General features: G+C 41.8%; 1 protein-coding gene across 3 annotated transcripts in view; it reads right to left on the reverse strand.

Annotated features, from left to right (window-relative positions):
* Positions 1-19834, reverse strand: part of WWC2 (WW and C2 domain containing 2) — a 217444-nt gene that overhangs the window by 44845 nt on the left and 152765 nt on the right. For all 3 annotated transcript variants that reach the window (XM_050792511.1, XM_050792510.1, XM_050792512.1), the window contains exons 9-15: positions 17001-17243; positions 11316-11405; positions 9313-9932; positions 5754-5883; positions 5099-5179; positions 4916-5002; positions 1381-1573 (exon numbers count right to left, since the gene is read on the reverse strand). In XM_050792511.1, coding sequence (XP_050648468.1) covers positions 1381-1573; positions 4916-5002; positions 5099-5179; positions 5754-5883; positions 9313-9932; positions 11316-11405; positions 17001-17243 — 1444 coding nt within the window. The remainder of the gene's footprint in view (positions 1-1380; positions 1574-4915; positions 5003-5098; positions 5180-5753; positions 5884-9312; positions 9933-11315; positions 11406-17000; positions 17244-19834) is intronic.

A 19834-nucleotide genomic window follows, 5' to 3' on the forward strand; every position in this document is an offset into this window, starting at 1 on the left:
ACTTCTTATAATATGCTGTAAAGGTGACTTGATTATTACTCACCAACAACCCATTATCCACTGAAAAAAAAATAAAAACTCTACTTTGGTTCTTGAATAAGACATCAGATAGCAACAGTTTTCTCTAGATACATAAGTTAGTAGAATGGCAAAAAAAGTAAAGGATAAAGGCTTTCATATTCCACCAAATCACACAGAGACAAAATCTAAATTAAATTACACTCTTCTTTAAGGCTATCAATTAACACGTTTATGAACTTTGTTGGAGCCTCTGACATCTATTATACTAAATATGACATCTATGATACTAAAGCCTTTCTGATAGCCTAACAAGTCTGTTATCTTTGCTTCTTTCTAACTTCATTGTCAGATAATATTATCAGACATTTTTCTCAAGAAGAAAAGAAGAAAAATTAAGAAGAAACCTACTCCTCTTAAACTTTGTTCATCATGAAACATGTGTGTTTCTGTGCTTCCCACTGGACTGCAGAGAAAAGCTCAATTGGAGACTCACATTGTTTTCTGAACACATGGGCACGTCTCTAGATGCCTGCATTTGAACACTTATGTAACTTTACTGGGATGTAATGGTTTTCTGAACACATGGGCACATCTCCAGATGCCTGCATTTGAACGCTTATGTAACTTTACTGGGACGTAATGGTTTTCTGGTTATTATGCACAGCAGCGTGTTAAACTCACAATTAGTTAAGTGTGAAGTCTTCTGCTGTAGCATTTAAATATCGTATTGCTCTAAACAGTAACACCACATCTTCCCAAAAGCTCCAATACTGTGGTGGGGGAGAGTGAGGTGAATAAGGGTACTATATAGTATTCAGTGGTCTTGCTGAATTTTAATTTGTAACAGTGAATTATGTGGGGATGTCATTTTGATATCTGGCTTTATCGTTTATAGTTGTGTGACCGTAAAATATATTACCTCTCAAACAGCTCCTTATCTGAAAATAGGGGATAATCATCCATTTCATAACCAATCTTTCATCGGGTTGTCATGAGGATTAAATGAGATAATATACACACAGCACTCACACAAAGCTTGACATTGGCACTGGGAGTGGTAAGCACACTCCATGAGTGATAGCTGTCACAAAAGTAAAGTTCTTCTGTGGTTAAAAGCTAGAAATAGAAAGCAGCTTTTATAGAAAATCACAATTTATAAGCAGTTTTTAAAGGTCTGGAATAAGAGAATAAACAGAAACCACTATTTCAGAAAAAAATGAAAAAACACTAGATGTTTCCCAAGATGTTGGGCAGGTCTGTAGTGATTCCTAGGGCTGGCAAAATAGCAACTACAAAATATATTCTCAGACCATCCAATCGTAAATGTTATTTGATAATGGGAATTATGAAGAATCCTACCAGGCATTCTTCCCTTCGGTGTTGACTGACAGAGCAAAGATCTACTCTCAGTGTCTTCTGTTGTAAAGCTGTTTGGGAAATGGCGACTCTGAACACATCATTGAATAAAATGGATTCTGTGGGCGGATGAACTTTTGTGCGAAACAGACAGCTGACATCAGTTGAGGAAGGAAGAACGGCAACCCTAAAATATCTGCAAAGAACAAGAATAAAACGGATTTCATAGGTACTTTAATTTTACCAGATTCACAGCTATCATTTGAAATTATCTGCAAAGCAAGAAAATGAGGGATCATGGAGTTCATGATCAATCTAAAGTGTTGCTGCTATCACGGGTCCGTGCTCAGCTGCATAGATGCTCTGTTCTGAACCCACCCAAGCTGACTACGCCCCTGAGCATGCAACGGCCCAGCCTCCACTCACCACGAGACTGCAGCAAAGGCACATGATAGGAAAGTGAAGAGGAAGAAAATCCACAGGGCAGACGAATTTAACGTCCCACCTGCCCCATGTACAGCCAATTCCAAAATAAGTTATTTCTGAGCCTGGGAAGGTAGGAACACACTAAGTAGATACTGGTGACTTTATCCCACAGAATCCTCATCCTGAGTATTAAACAAGAGATGCTGATGATCACTTCCCAGGAATGGAATACATTATCCTACTAGAGAAAAAGAAAGGCTAAGTAGCATATTGTTAAGAAAATTTAAAACAGATGAAATAACAGTTCAAAAATATCACTGTCTAGCATCTCCAAAGTCTGAGATACGACAAACTGTTTTAAAAGAGTCTCTTGCCTTGCAAAATTCAGAGGAAGAGTTACAGAAAAACAATAACTTCTAATACTACTTTAAAGTGACTTTTCTGAGCACACATTATATGAGGACCCACAATTCTTAGAAACAGCATGAGGTAACTTCCTTTAAATCCCAGAAAGAGAATACCGCTAAGTCTATCCCTCCACCACCATTTCCAGGCTTGTCTAATCTGTATTCTAAAACATGTCTTTCTCCATTAGAAAAACTGTAATTCAAATGCAGAACTGAGTAATGTCATATTATTTTGTATTTCATATCAATACTAATTATGGAGATTCCACATTGAAGACCTAGTGGGCCTGAGGCCCACTGCTGTTGATTAAAGAGCCTTAATAAGACACAGCTCACTGTCCCCGGGAGGCTGAAGATTCAGCAGAAGAAAATCTTTCCTCTGCTTTCGTGGAAAAGTAATAAAGAAGGAGTGTATTAGAGTGGCAATGGAGGGAAGGGATCTTCTGTTTCTCCAGCCATCACACCAGCGAAGCCTTCCGTACCAGCGGCCTAACCACTTAAGTGATTTAAAAATGTTTCCACATTTTAAAAGTGAGATTTTACACAGTTAAGAGCCAAATATACAAGGGAAAGAAGGCAAGGGTATGCTCTCTCTCATTCTGTTGTGGGGGTGGGCGTGTGGGGGGGGCATATCTCTACAACCTGGAGTCCAGCAAGCGACTCACAAAAATACCGTGGCTGTTGTCAGCCAGAGGAAGCATAAACTCTGTCTGTCACAATTAATCAAAAAATTAACTTTTGAAGTTGGGGAAGAAAAGAACAATTTTAAGACTATCTCATACTAGCTGTCATGTTTAGCAGTGTCATTATTTACGCCAAGGCTTTTACATATGGGTTTAAGGAAAGATTGCTATACGTGTCAGGAAGGTTCGCACCAACTAAACGCGTGCCTGCACACCAGCTGGGGAGCCGAAGAGCAAATGTCTGCTCGTTGGCTGGGCTGAGTATTTCACTGGTCCTACACCACACGGGTATCACCATGCCTCCAGAAGGGACTTGGTGACATCCTATGAGGTAAGTGAGAATGGCTGGGATGGGTTTAGTTGAAGGAGAGCATATTGTAGGTGTGCCCTTACGGTGAGTTTAAAGAAAGTGTGTGTTCTTGGGGTGTTCTGTAGTTTTCTCCTGAAGTTGTGCATTGTTTCTCACTGTTTATTGTTTCAATCTCTGGTAGACTTGTCTTCTCCGTGATCTGCTTTACTGAAAGGCCATCAATGGCATGCTCCAACATCACAAGTTATTTACCGGTAGGGAGAAGTCACAGATTATATCAAGCCAGTCTTCCTGGACACTGCTGACTGGTGTTTCTCATCTCAGGCCTGGGAAGCAGGCTGTCTGTGTTGATCTAGGCACTTCTACGTGATGCCTGCTCTCCTCACTGATCTCACTAATGATGTGGACAGCCCACGCCTTGATTCAGGAAGTTCTCTAAGCTCAACTCTCTTCCTAGAATCCTATCCTACCTCCAATTTTGATGCTTGTCAACACATTAAAATCTACTATCTCACCTGGGCTCGGTGGCTCACACCCGTAATCCCAGCACTTTGGGAAGCCAAAATGGGAGAGCCCAAGGAGTTCAAGACCAGCCTGGGCAACCCAGTGAGACCCCATCTTTACAAAAAAAAAAAAGAAAGAAATCTACTATCTCTATTCTTCTGTTGTTGAGTACATAATCTCTACCTAGTTCTTTTTCTCTTAGATCCAGTTTCTTCTTTCTGATGATTATTGGAATGTTAGGAGGTGAATTTACAAGTAACTCTGTAGGAAAAACATGAAGGACTCTTAAATTTATTCTATTAAAAGTCCTATCACTAAGGAATATACTCTATCATTAAGGAAAACATTCACCTGGCTGGGTATAGAGTCTTGGGGATCATCCCTCAACAGCTCTTTTTAAATTTCCAAAGCCTTACAATGCATATTCAAAATATTATTAAAATCCACTTCTTACAGGAAGTTTCAATGCAGAGTGGACATGTATATTCTGGATTCTATGTCTGACGTGCTAAGTCGAAATCTGGATTCTTCCTGGTACTGTCCAGCCATGAGCCCTTCAGAGTCCCTGAAACTCTGATGTCAGAAAATGTTAATGGTGGCGTCTAAGACTTCCAGACTTATCCGTCATAAGATTTTTAGGCTTATCTGTCAGGAAACAGTCTCTAAGCAATGGACTGTGTAGAATTATGTCATCAATTTGTTGGGATTCTTGGTTTGATGAAATGAAATAACTTAAGAACTCACTGGTCACAGGGAAGTAAATGCTTGATGATGAAAACATACATGTAGCATGACAAAATGTTTGACTGGCCATGTTGTACTGATACATTAAATTTAATCACTACATTTTAATGTAAAAGATTAGAAAATTCCTTAAACAACAGTAGTAACAATTACACAATAACAAAAGTTTTACTCCTATTTCAATCAAATTCCAAAACAGCATAAAATAGTATTTCTGGTTGCAAAAAAAAGATTAAAAGTCTTGGCTTCTACTGTTAAAAAGAATCAGTTGAATAAGAATTAAAACTCAATAAGTCTTCCTCACATTTTCCTTTTTATCTTTGTCTGCCATTCATTCAGACATGATCAGCCCCGTTATGTCTTTTCCATATCTTCATTTTGATGAACTGCATGATTACAGTGTAAAATTCTCTTACATGGAAATTTTTAAGTTCCTCAATTTGATCTTCACTGATTTTACTTACACTTTTGAAGTATGAGGTATCAAGAAGGCATGAAGGTTTCGGAGCTGTGCTATAATCACCATGAAACTTGAACTTTTCGCATTGTATCTGTCAAAAGAGAGGCTAAATGAAGTCAGGAATCACCACAGGCCGCTTGCCCCGCACAGATGTCAGAACTGCTCCTTTCCCACACACGTTCCTTACCTGAGTCCTATCTGAACCTGGGCGGTCTCCACAATGGCTACGTCCTCTTCACTGTATGTGACATCTTCAATTTCACTAGGCCTATATGGACAGGGAGTAGATGAACAGTTAATTAATGGGGTTACTAATTGTTATGGTTACAGTTTGCCACTTAGCGTTCTGAATGAAAATCCGAATTAACAGCACTCCTATGCCCTCCCAGTGGAACGGATCCCAGTGAAAGCTTACTGTTTTAGAGGCTCTTTTCAAGAAGAGTTCGCCTCTGGGCTTTAGGGCAAAGCCTCTCTGATGACTACTTTCCTTATTACTAGAAATACACCACACCCTAGAGACATTCCAGGCTTTCAGAAATACACATGAGAAGCTTCATGTGCCAAACAGAGTCTGGTGAATTCTTCCAATATTCCCATTAAAATCAAGGTTTTTAAATTTTAAAGAGTGTCATTTGCCTCTGGGTACACCAATCTGTTTATCATTTCCATGGCTAAGTCATTTTTGATATACTGAAATTTTCAGCCACATCACTTCTTTAACGGCTAAAGTCCTTACTAAGCCAAAGAGTGGACTAATGGTAGCAGTCCATTTACAGCATATAACCCACACCCACGGCGAAGGAGATTTGCTGGAGCTACAAGCACCCCTGCTGAATCCTTACTGTTTCACAAAAGCTTCATAGACCCCACTGTCTCCAGCCACAGACTCATCAGATACAGCAGCCGACACACAAGTGGTTTTCTCCCCAAGCAAGTGGATCACTCTTCTTTTTGGTAATGATTTTTCCACATCTATGGAGGGGAGGGTGAGAGCTCTAATCAGAATGTCTTATGTGGAAAAGTTAAGCATTAAATACATACAGTTTGGTCATGAGCAATCCAAAATAAGATATCCTTCTGGGAGTCAAGGATATTAATATTCAAATCTACAGATGCAAACAATTCAAGGCACTATGACTTATAAGATTCCTGGGACGCCAGTTATTTCAGTCATTACTTGGAAGAGAATATGGTTTTTCTTTGTCCTGAAATATTTTAAGGGAAGGGATGAATTACACAAATTCTCATTGGTCCTTAGTCTCTTTCTTTCAAGCATTCACTGTAGTTTTCATATATTCAGGAATAGGAAATGATCTATGTCCCTCAAGGTGACATTTCTATCACAGAGAGCTTCTAGCTACTCAATGGGTAAGTTTCCACCTCCTTTGCTCTCCCCTTCTCCCCACATGCCATATTCTACATCTCCTGTGCTACTATTCTAACAGAAATTAAGAAAAAATGTCTTTGACTTACAGGAACTCCTCACCAGCCAACACCACGAAAAAACGTTTTGTGCTACTGAATCTTTAGCACCAATGGTCACTTAACTTTTATCTTAACTCATATTCATACACCAGCATCCTGCAGTGAGCAAGGAGCATTCATTTAAGGCTGTGCTCTGTACTGTAATGAGCTGCAAGCCTGTGGTGCTCTTTCATCCTCTAGTGAGCGAGAGAGAGCGCAGGGATCTGTATTGGTATGCATTTCGGCCCCCTTCTGAGTCGTGACTTTACATCTTGTTAAGATGTTTAAGTTTTAAGGCTTCAGATTACAGGATTGATTGCTGCATTTTCCCTTTTATTTCTGGCAGTGGGAATGCTTTTTCCTTGATGATGAAGTGCCTTCTCTCTGCCCACCCCCCTTTGTGAGGGGTGAAGGTGATGACATGATTTATTGATTACCCCCAGGAATAACCATAGCAGCCTGAAATTGACTTTGACAATGACAGTGACTGACTGTGGAAGGCCTTCGTAGTTATCCCAACGTGGTTGGTGTCATGCAGCAGGGATTGGCACTGGAGAGCAAAGTTTACATAAAAGGGACTTGACTTTACCTGCCTAAGCCTCTAGAGCACTGAGGGAGATGACAAACGTCCCTGATAGGGAGCCACCACCCCCACATGCAGGGCAGATGTCCCCTGAAAAAAAGTGCTGGTAACCTGAAGATAATTCATTTTCTTTTTTTTTGAGACAAGGTCTCACTCCTGTCGCCTAGGCTGGAGTGCAGTGGTGCAATCTCAGCTTGTTGCAGCCTTGACATCCTCCTGCTTCAGCCTCCTGGGACCACAGGTGTCCACCATCATGCCCAGCTAATTTGTGAGAATTAGTCTTTATGGTTAAATGCATGCTGTCACTTGTTTTTGGACATGCAACTGAATATTATCTGCAATCAAAGTTCTTGGATGTATTTTCTCTTAGGGTAACTTTTTAACAGCAGTTTTCTAATATATGCATTTAAAAAGTTAAAAACTGTTTCACAAAAGATTCAGAGATACCTGTCTCCAGCCACAAACTTTTCAGACACAGCAAGACCCAAGTGTCAGGAAAAAGGCATGGGCCAACCAGAGACATTTGCAAGACAGGACTCCCAGACCTCAGGATTACTGGGTGGGTGACAGACTTTAGGCAACTTTTTCCCTCATCACTCTCTCCCCTCTTCTCCAGCATCCAGCCTCACTTACTGCCCCTCCAAACTGACTGAACATTAGAAGTGGTCAGTAGATACCACTCCAAATACAGGAAGAGCAAAACTAGCTTGAAGGGTCAAGAGATGTAAGTTCAAAGCACAGGATGGAACACTGGCACAGAGAACATTTCACTTTCTTCTCTTTCTTCTTCTCATAGCTTTCCATAGTTTATGGTAAGAATTGTGTTTAGCCAGAGTTTATTACTTATCAACATCACTGTCACAGAGTACTAATAATTATCATGAACTGTGTGCTGAGTGCCAGACGTGGTTAGGTGCTTCACATGTATCACCGCATTAATCCTTCAGCCTGACACAAGGATTACTGTAGCAACCCCATTTTGCAGATAAGGAACCACAATCCTGAGAGACTAGGTAGTGTGCTTACCCACACATGTTGGTGACTAAAGTGTGAGTGGAGGCTTGGCTGGTTCCAGGAGTGGTATGCACCCCCTAACACACACACACACACACACACACACACAACATACTCCTTCCCAGAAGCAGTGGTGAAGGCCCCACACGGCTTTCTGTTTCTTTGGGGCCATTACATATGCACCATTCCCCTGGTTATTTTCTTTGTGGTTATTTCCATAACCTGTTACTTGTAGCTTTGACATCTGCCCAGGAGGGGGCGCACAAACCACACAAATGTCTCATGGGCCCTCCCTCTGCCCCAGGCCACTGGCAGGGCACAGCACTTGGGTCTTCAGTATTTGAAACCACAGAAACACGGTGGATTTGTCAATGTCTTTACACATCTGAATTGGCCAATCGATTACTTAGAATTCTTAGGACCATACATACAAATAAAAATGCTTCTAGGAACAGGAAAAGAGCACTTCTAAAGAGCCCTGCCCTCTTTCGTCAGTAAAACATGTAGCTATGAACAGGACTCCTCTAGACTAGCACGCGGGCTTTTATTTCACATTCTGTCTCAAGCTAGCTCTGGAACAGATCCTCCTCCTCAGACCAACAGTGATCATCTGCCAACAAGAGTACCATCTTGTGCTCTTTACAATCACATCTAACATATTCAAAGTTCCTGCCTTGCAAAGGAAAACAAACAAACAAAACATTATATTTTTCCTGTTTCTGTCTTTTTGAATACAAATGCAGGCCTAAGAACTCCAATCTCTAGTAATCTCTTCCCGGGGCTGCAACAGTTCACCTGGCCAGAAGGTGGCAGGGTAATACCATACACTGCAACCTGCTGCTCCAAATTAACTTTTGCCAGAAAAGGAGAGTCTGGCTTGAAACAAAAACTGTATTTATATAGAATTCCCTCAACAATCTAAACACTGAACCTTGGTACTAATTAGCTAGTATGTTAATTGCCTTGGTTTTAATCTGTTTTAGGCCAACTTTTAAAAGACAATCCTCTTTGCCTTGCTATTTCAGAACCGGAATCTATTTGGAAATAGGAAATGGGTTCACAAAATACGTTCCTCGTCAGCTACCACACACAGAGTGTCTCTGGACAACTGAACAGGTACTAAATGATTAAGTCTATTAAATAGGGAAGGTGATTTTTATTTGATAATGAAAAATATCTAGGTATATAAGTAAAAACTCCTTCTTAAATGAAGCCAAAACAATTACTCAAAAGAAAGAGAAGGGAATCATACCCTTTTGTTTATATGGAAAAATAACCCTCCAATCATCCTCCTTAAAATCACCAAGAGGGAATACATGAAAGCAAAGGGCTGCATTTACCTGCAGTTCCTTCATATAATGGCTCACCAGCACATTCATTAAGGTCTTTATCCTCTGAAAGAGACTGGGAGGCTCCTCCTGAATCAGAATCCAGCAAAATCTGATTTTCGACAAGGCCGATATCTGCAAAATGGCTACTCAATTCACAGTCTTCAAAGTCAGCAGAGAACTGATGGAGAGGGGCATCATGAGAAGACAAGGGAAACGTGCCTTCCAAAACCAAGGGAGAGCCTGGAGGAGACAAGGAGGAAAGGGAGGACCTCGAGGACAGGGAGGCCACAGACTTGGGGGCCTCAGCCAGCGGAGGAGTGTGGCCTGTTGCTGCAGCTGCCACCCCACAGAGTCCACTCTGGCCAGGCTGGCTGGGGGACTTGACCACCTCGTTTTCATGGATGGTGGTAATGGGTCCGGAAGGAATGTAACCGCTTTTCTCTTGCAGAAGGAAGTCCAGTTTATACTGATAATCCACATCTATCTGATCACTTTGACTGCTGTAATAGAGTTCAGTGGAACTGAGGGAGTTGAGTGACCCTCTGCTGGAGGTGTTCAGAGAGCCCCGACTTGATGCCAGGGAACCCAGGCTGCTCCCAGATGACACGGACAGGGTGCTGGCAGAGAGGCTGAAAGATGAAAAGCACACACCATAAAATCTGCTACAAAATGGAAAACCTATCACAATCCCTACTGGCTCCTTCAGATCTGCAGAGGGCAGAAACCTGTTAAGAATGGAATCAATGGCCAGGGACAGAGGAAATCCCTATCACGGCCACGTGTCAGTTAACAACCAGGTCGAGTTCTGAGAAATGCATGTTAGGTGATTTCATCACTGTGCAAACATCACAGAGTGTACTTACACAAACCTAGATGGTACAGCCCACTGCACACTCAAGCTATAGGGTGTAGCCTATTGCTCCCAGGCTGTGTGTGCAAACATCACAGAGTGTACTTACACAAACCTAGATGGTACAGCCCACTGCACACCCAACCTATAGGGTGTAGCCTATTGATTCCAGGCTGTGTGTGCAAACATCACAGAGTGTACTTACACAAACCTAGACGGTACAGCCCACTGCACACCCAAGCTATAGGGCGTAGCCTATTGCTCCCAGGCTATGAACATGCACAGTAGTTGCTGTTCTGAATACTGTAGGCAATTATAACACAATGGTAGTATTTGTGTGTCTAAATATAGCTAAACTAGAAAAAGCACGGTAAAAATACAGTATTATAATCTTATGGGACCACCATCATATATGCAGTCTGTCCTTGACAAACAGTCATCATGTGGCACATAACTGTATACCATGTCTATGCTTCTTCACTAACCTTTTCAGCCTTGCTCTCCAAATACTCTTTAAGTAGCTAGTAGTAGTATTAAACATTATCCTCCTTTTGCAAAAATAAAAAGAATCAAATACTTGCTGATAAGTTTATTTGCACAGACATCTAGAGGCCACTTTGTGATTAAAAAATATTGAAAGGAAAAAAAGAGAAACAGGGCAAAAACATTAATGTAGATTTTTATTTTTTTAAAAAAAAAAGCTTTTTATTTTTAGAGAAAAGAAGGCAAGCTAATAAAAAGAAAGAAGTCACACAAAAGACCCTTGGTTTCGCTCATCTTTCCTCTTTGTGTGTGAATGTGAGAAGTGAATTTTTTTTTTCATCAATATAAGGAAATCTATGGCTATTTGAAGGCAAAACTCCCCCGTTTTCCCTTTTTAAAAAATGGGGCAATGGGAAAAATGTGTTATTTTCCTAAGTGTATTGACAGCTAAAACATATCTTCTTTCTATAACATATTTCAAATGTATTCCAAATATGACACTGGGTTCATGAAAAAGAAAATGTGACTTTAAATCTGATCACTCAAATATTAACTGTACTAGTATAATGATTTTATTTACTTTTAAGTAGTTGGAAATAAAGTGAAAAGTAATCAGAGATGAACAAAAATATGCCTGAATGTATTCAAAGTTTTCCCCTCAGAAATCTGATAAGCTCACCTTTTAAGTTGTGAATGCAAATAAGTAGTTAATCTAGTAGTTTCTTCAAGTTTCTGTAACAGCTCTTTTCTTCTCTCTTCCAATCTCAATCTAGGAAGAAAAAAATTATTTTCAAATGATTGTAACAAAATATGAAAACTGAAAGAAAAGAAAGATTCTTATTGTACAAGCATTACAGATCGCAAGGGGAAAATGTGAATGGGCTCCACAGACAGAAAACAGGACACTCAGCAAGGAGTGTCGGAGGCAGAGCTGCACACAGCCAAGCTGAAGAATGGGGAGAGAGCGTCATGCCCAATCACCAATGTCACTGAGAATTTAAAATTGCTGGTAGTCTAGAATCTTTTTAAATGGGTAAATAACATGGTCCTTTGAGTTGGGGAAGAAGATTGAGGAGGAAACAACCATGAAAACAAAAAAACTAAACAAAGACTAAGAATCCTGACACAGATCTGTGACTTGGGAACCCTTTCCTAAAACATTTCACAGCAATAGTAAAGGTCACCCTAAATACCGAATTTAGTAACGCTTGTTCCAACATAATATTTGGCGATAACATTCCCAACCCTAATTTGATAAGAATTTCAGCAATTAAGAAACAATTTTAGTCCACATTACCACTGTGGGCTAATTTGGGCTCAACTGTTTAAGGAAGAGGATGAGCTAAAAGTGATTTCCCTTCCAACCCATAGCACATCTCATTATCTGTGTCAGATTATTATAAAATTTCACCCACACTCAGCTGCAAAAGTTTTTTTTTTAAATTAGAATACAGCATTATAGAACTGTATACTTGAATAGTAAGTCATTTTAGAATATACTACGTACCCAGGGATTTATGCAACTAAGAGTCTGTGTAAGGATAGCCTATGTCATATGAAGGTCTTTAGACATCATTGAAATACACTAGTTCAGAGTAGTGAGCAGCAGAATGGAACTCAGGAAAAGGGCATCTGGGTTTCTCATCTTGATTTGCAGCTTACTAGCTGCCTATCCTTGGGTAAGTCACTGAATCAAGGGTCTTCCTTTTCTAATCTGTAAACCGGTGACTATAATTCCCCTGTGTCTCCCTGGCAAGGCTGTTAAAGAGATGTATGGGAAAGTACTCGACAGAGAAGAAAAACAAATCTGACTTGTTTAAAGCCTCCGCATGCCCTGCAAAGTGGTGATATAGAAATTAGCCACTTTTCTTTGGAGAAAAATAAAATTTCCTTAATTTCGAATCTCTTTGAAATGTGATATATGTTTCTGGCAGTAAGGAAACATGCCCATATTTTGTTTATAGGTATCTATCCCTTTGATGTGTCAACACCGCTATTCCATTGTATGTTACACTAAAAAAGTAATTCTTGCCATTTTCTTTAATACTTCAAAAGCGTGATAAATTCTTAATTCATGGCTTTCAAAGGTGTATTTTTTAAAGCAGCAGTCATTTAAAAAATCTTTCAAATATAAATAAAAACTCAACAAGGAAAAAAGTAATATGAAGTAGACTAACTGAATTAAAAGGTGCACAAAGGTCTGAAGAAAGCCCCAAACTCTACTAAAATCCATGTCTTCTGAAACAAGAGAAACACTTTGGAAGTAAGTTTTAAAACTCAATATTGCTTTTATTAAAATGAAGCCTTTTCCTAGTGCTTTCAGGGGGCACCAGGATGACGTCAGAATGTGACCCTGACCCAGCACTTTCAGTGCTGCCCCTCCCCCATCACTAGGGAGCGTCCTCAGCCTTCTCCAGGTGATGCTCAGCAGCTGCTCTTTCAGCCCTTTAATGTCTGCTTTGAACTACAGGTGCCTGTCTTTGTGTTCTTGTTCATATTTCCCACTTGGCTCCTACAATCCCAGAAGGCAGACACCAGCCCTTTCTCCCTGCAGTGCAGGGTGCACTGGCCAGTCCCTCCGTTCTTGCTGGTGCTGAGATGAAACCTTCCCCGGGATAAGCATGAGGAAGGCACTGGGGAGAGGCACAGAAACCCTCCTAGTGGGCCGCAGTTTGTCTCTGATGTTATCATCAAAGCCTCTCCTAGTGACAGCCCGAAGTCTTCCTCAGAATCCAGGTGTATTGCATGTGAAACGCCCTCCCCACCTTCCCCATAACCAGGGGTTAGAAGAAACTGCAGACATCAGCCCTCTCAAAAGGGTGCATACCTGTCTCTCTGAGTTCTTCTCCAACTCCTGCCTGTTGGTCTGCTGGATGAGAAAGGGTTTCCTCTACTTGGCCCTTAAAAGATTCCTCCCCCTGGCCCAGCTGTTCCACATCCCCTTTCAAGCTGCCCTTTGTGAAGTATGGGCCTTCACACCTGCCCGTCTCTGCCCTGAGTGCCCTGCAGGAGGGAAGCACAGCCTGGCTTCTCCTGAACTCAGAAGTCTGCACCTAGGGAAAATGTCATGTCATCTGTAGAAATAGGAAGTCCCTTTTCCATTCAAAACTAAATGACACTCATGTCCCCACCTACTTGCTTTAAAAAATTTTTCAGAAGCAGTGGCAAAATCATTCAAATAATTAAGAAACAATTAAAACGTCTTGGCAATTACAAGGCAAATCCCCAACATTTGTGAGAAAACAAGGAGCAATGTTAAGATCTTACCAGCTATAGAAAAGCACAGAGTTTAAGGAATTTCAATAACTGCGCGGAAAGAATATGAAAGATGCATAGAAACACCTTCCCTGCATGGTTTTTTTCATTTGTGAGCAATTTCTCTTTTGGCCTAGCGATCCTCCACCATGAGCACCTCTTTCCCACCACCAGGTGGCGAGCACGGTCGCTGCCATCAGGCCCAGTGGGCGACACTGCAGCCCTGCAGGGGCAGGAACAGAGCCGGTCCGGGGGCTGTAGGATCACTCAGAGACTGAAAATTCATGTGAATCTAGCTCCTTCAGAGACCAACGTTCAGAAATGACTCAGAATCTTGCCAGAGGTCACCCCTGAAATAATGGGGAACCCCAAATATAAGTGGAAAACAGGAAAATGTTGGAGGATACGGCAGGTAGCTTTCTTTGACAGTCATGTAGGTGCCAAGAAGAAAAGGAAGGATTTGGGGTTGGTGGCACACAATCTGTTCTATGAAGAAACTGAGTTTCACCCAGCAAATCCTACTTCCTAAAAGCAGCTCTGGCCAACCCCGCTTTGACACGAGGAGACACTGCTGGCAAGGGCATTCTCCTCCCTCTTAAACTCCTGGAGTCAGTGCAACAGCAGCAGTGAGCAGAGCAGAAGCCCACACACAGTAGGAAGACACGAAAGGGTGAAGCCATAAGAAAAATGCCAGAGCATGGGGGAATAGAAAGCAAAACCATGAACAGCAACAACAAAACCCAAAGCCAGATGAGGTTGTATCTATTTGGGAAAGAAGGATTCAGTGTTCCCAATGGCGGTAGGTTCTGCTCTTCTGAACACGTGAAATACTGAGTCACTTTGGGCATCCCAGGATAGGAGTTAGAAAGTTTTAAGTTGATCAGGCGAGAATGTCTGAGTCCTGCAACCTTCGATGGCAAAGTAAGTATGAGGATTCGCCTTTGGCCGTAGACTCTGATAAGGAAACTAGCATCCACTTATTTGGAATAGTAAACGACCTGGCTCTTCCAGGTAACTCAGAAAGTCAACATACTGCATATATAAATTCCATGTTTCCCTTCCTGCCAACATCCAGTCACGGGAGACAGGGCCAAGCCACTTACTCCCCAGATGACACAAACCCAGTGTCTCACTAAAGAGATCTCGCTAAATAGACAATTTTTTGTATAAGTATCTTCTAGCTCCTCTTCCTAATGAGTTCAAGCCTACTGTCTCTGGTGAGGTTTGGGCTTTTCGTTAATAAATAAATAAATAAATAAAAAAGGAAAAAGCCTACTATTCCTGCTGGAATTTTGAGCTACTGTGTGTGTGCAAATGGTACTTAGGAAAAAGTCAAAGTTTAGGTTCTTAGGAACAAACTGTTATTTTTTAACGCTATATCATTAGGCATTTTTTGGAAGCTCTACTCCTAATAAAAAAGGCAAGCAAGACACCACTTCAATAAAAGCTGATTGAGACAAACAAATATGCTCTCTTTCTCTGCCAGAACAAATCTGTTTGTAAGTCCTTCCTAGATTCACCTACTACAAAGTAGAACAGCTGAGATGGACGTGGCACGTTAGACAGGTATGATTATGTACAATTTTATTAAGTGCTATGTAGTAGTGTGAAACATCATTGCTTTTATAAATGGGCCACATAAAGGCTACCCGTTTCATCATATCTACCGAAAATCAGTAGCTAGAAACTTTAGGTATACAAATTTAGACATATCAGGGTAAGTCAGAAAAACAACAACAACAAACCAAATTAATTCTCCTTGCCTTCTTACTCCTTTTGTTCCTTTTGGTCTTTGTCAGATGGGGCCTTGCTTTGCTGGCCTGGCTGATACTTCCCTTAGGCTGACCCTTCAGTCAGCAAAATTAGACAGAAAAGCCAGAACAAGAAGGGAAGAAAAGAAGGGGAAATGGAGGCAAAGATGAGAATTATTAAGAAGGTAGAAGATTATAGTTCAGAGGCTTTTCCTTTTGATACGTTTTCATGTTCCCTACAGCTACGACACTGAGGTTGCGTGTTACCTTGATCAACATTTTAACCCACAGAAGTCAACTCCACTAAAATGGTTAACCTTGGGATGGGTGAGTCCCCATGCTAACACCTAACTGGGAGTGTCAGAGACTTTTTCCTCTCTCCCTCCCCCTGCTTTTCAAATGTTTTGATACTATGTAGACATGCAATCCTAAACATTTATTGAGGACAAGGAATTAGAAGGCAGGAAGCCAGTAATTTTTTTTTTTAAGCAACTGGATTATGACCAGGTGTTTTAAACTTACTTCCAGGTCACTTGAAATTGTATCAATGTGAATTTCGTTCCCATTACTCTGAAACAGGCACTGCTCTTTACTGGCTGGCCTAAAGGATGTACATGCAGTGGTTCTCAAGGGCTCTCTGGTCTGTCCTGCAACAGGCATCCAAGCCTTTCTGCCATCAAGGCCTGGACACAGGCTCCTAGGCAGATGCGTTCATGTCAAACCGACACACAGAGGTCCCCTCACTTAACATTCCAGCTTATCTGTTTACAGAACTGGATTTTTTAAGATGAAATAATCAACTCACACCTTCCCACAGAAAGATGGGACAATTGCCTATAGTATTTTCCTTTACAGTTTCACCTGCTTCACAGGAGGGCTGCAGCTGACAAACAGAATGCAAGTGAGTACGTTGTGACCTGTTAGGATATCACAGGGAGGAAGCTGTCTTTTCCTTGTGAAATGAATAGCAATAAACTTTTGCATTCTTGTGAGTAATAAAACCCAGAATAGGATGCTTCAGTGGCTCTAACAGTCTAGATAATTTTTCTTATCAGAGTGCAATAGTTTATAGCTATTGTTATCAGACTTCATCAATGATGTACATTCCTGGTTTCATGTAAGCATTCCTTAGTTATTCAACATCTGTCACAGGTTTTGCACGTTCCTAACAAACACAGAACTTATCCTGTGGGGCATTAGGATGGCGCGCTTTACTGCTCTACAGAAAGTCCATTTGTGCTGTTTCTCAGTCCGCTGAGAACAGATGCAGTTGAGATTTCCAAACCCAGGGAAAAGAGTATCCAGTTAAGCCACTCCCACAAGAGTTAAGCTGCCGTATTTCCCGAAGGAAAACAAACCTCTCGGCGAGAGCTCTGCTTGGTGCCCCCCTCACCGACAGCAACTCTTCCTCCAGCCGCTGCCTTTCGGCTTCTAAGCGTTCCAGTTCATCTTGGGTACGTTTCTGTGGGGTGACGAACTGAAGCTCTTTCAAAAGTTCTTCTTTTTCATTAATCAGCATCAGTTTTTCCTTCTCAACATCCAGTGCCCCAGGCCAGGCCTCACTGTCCAGTTTTGACAGTTCAATTTTTAAGTTGGCCATACTGAAAAAAAAAGATAAAAGAGGTATGCACATACTTAAAACTCCTGAGAAAGGTAAACACAGCCTAAGCCAAACTTGGGGTTGACACGCTGTCCAGATTTTCCTAACCTGACCTTACCAGAAAGGGGTGTGGTCTACTGGTGAGAGGCCGGAGTGGGAGCAGCAGCCTTGCACGCCAGTCTCTGGGCCTGACTCCACACTCAGCTGTCAGCCACTTCTTTCCCCCATCTTTAAAACGTGAGTGAGCACACCCAGTTATCTGACAAAAGGGTGAAGGCCAAGTACACAGAGGCTTCAAAAGGTGAGTGCTCTGGGGGCCACAAGAGAGGCCAGCCCTGATATGTGACTGCCTGTGTAGGTGACAGGAAAGAAGACTGGGGTGGGGGGGTTCCCTTTAAAAAAACTGAGGTGAATGATATCTGAGATGCCATCACTATACATTTTATTCCAATGTGTTTAGATGCTGTCCGCTAGTAAAATGGGAACCCCAGGCCAGGCTGGACAGAGACTAGGGCATTAGTAAGTCAGGGAAGGAGAGGGCATCAAAGAGAGCAGTGGTGTGGCCAACTGGTATGAAAGCAGTTGGGCCGGTGCAGTGGCTCGTGCCCATAATCCAACAAGCAGGAGGATCACGGGAGGCCAGGAGTTCAAGACCAGCCTGGGCAACATAGCAAGACCCTGTCTCTACCAAAAATATTTTTTAAATTTTAAAAATTAGCCAGGTGTGGTGATGTGTGTGCCCGTGGTCCCAGCTCCTCGGGAGGCTAAGGTGAGATCACTTGAGCCCAGGAGTTTGAGGCTGCAGTGAGCCATAACTGTGCCATTGCACTCCTGCCTGGGTGACAGAGCAAGACTCTGGGAGTCAGGGGTTGATCCATCAAGGCTCCCCCATCGGAGGGAGCAAAGCCCTGGGAGAGAGAGTCAGGGGTTGATCCATCAAGGCTCCCCCATCGCCAAAAAGAAGGGGCAGGGCTTGGCCTTCTCCCGTTCACATTCTCCTTAAGTTGCACGTGAGTCTCCTCCCCATCAGCGCCCCGGCTGGTGTACAAGCCATTTACTGAGCAGTCATTGCACCGACACTTTATACATTATTGTGCTAGCCCTGTGCTTCCTCTGTACACAGCTATTTGCAGGCAGCATACGGTGGACCTTCACTAGCACAAGCAGCTGGTGTGACCACTGGAGCAACAACAGGTGCTGAAGTGATACGGACAGGGACAGGAGGAGGAGGAGGAAATGCACCAAAGGCAAACCTCACTGGTTCCATAATTTTGCCTGACCCCAGATTTCTCTTATGTCGAGAGCTTCATCACACTTGGTAGAGTCAACATTACTCCTGACTCAGTACAAATGTCCTAACCACCCGAGTCAAATAACTTGCTACGTGGCACTGTGAAGACAATCAGGACGTGGTTCTTTTGACCATAAGGACAAGAGCTCAGTGAACTATGAACTCCACTGATGTTTGCACATGGAATTTATGTTTGTACAGAAAAATGTTGGATGATTACTTTGGATATTGTTATAGTACACGCCAGAATATGAAAAATAGAAAAATAATTTTTTCCCATTTTCATGGGAGAATTTGTAGAAGGCAAGAGAAAAGGTGAATGAAAAACATACTCAAGAGCAAAGATGGAAGTAGATCCATACCTTTGTGTCATGAGTTTCTTGTTCTAATTAAAAATAAAATTGCCATCTTACTGGCACTGGGTATGCAGTGTACTTCTGATTTTTCTCCCACTGTCTGCACTTATGATAGATGTAACATCAGCTATTCTTCAGCTTTAACCACAAACCCATAAACAACTGTCTCAACATACTAGAAAATTAATCATCAAAATGCTAAATAAGCATGATATTATTAGCTTCATTAAGCACATAAAACAAGGGCTGGAGGGGAAAACAGATTTCAGAGAAACACAGCCTGCCTCTTTACTTATTCAGAATTGAAGAGGAAAAAGCATTTTCAACATATGCATAAGCGCTTGAGATTCACCTTCTCATCAGCATCACTAGTAACTTTAAAACAAAACCCTAAATGGCATGGCAATGCAACCAAGTGGGGAAAAACCAATGTCTGAAGTTTTGATGTGATTGAATTAACCAACGGAACCAAGAACAACAACAGAATACAGGAAAAAGAGCCGCCTGTTTATTATTTGTGTGATCAGACATTAGGCAGGTCTTAAATTTTATTTTAGAAGGGATGTGCCAAATTTGGGGAGCAGAATATGAAGAAGACTTCTGGAAGCACCTAGGAAGAGAAATGCGATGTGAGCTCCAGATAAAATTAACTTAGAAGTCAAAGGAGGGGTGAAAGCTGAAGTTGATCCATGGGAAGCAGAGTCAAGCCCGAAAGAATGCAGGGGCATAAGGCCCACTTCTCCAAGACTGCTTCTGAGTAATGGCCATTCTCTTTCAGAAAAGCAGACCTAAATGATGGATTTGTCCACAGCCCAGCCCAGGTGGACATACAACAAGAGGACCACTGGTACTATCTACCAAAAGCTGGCACATCACTGGGCCACAAAACCAGAAGTTGATCCTCAATACTTATTGAAGGGAAGGCACTAATCTGGGCACTGAGAA

This window comes from Macaca thibetana, chromosome 5 (genome assembly GCF_024542745.1).
Source record: "Macaca thibetana thibetana isolate TM-01 chromosome 5, ASM2454274v1, whole genome shotgun sequence".
In the NCBI taxonomy this organism is placed as follows: Eukaryota; Metazoa; Chordata; class Mammalia; order Primates; family Cercopithecidae; genus Macaca; species Macaca thibetana.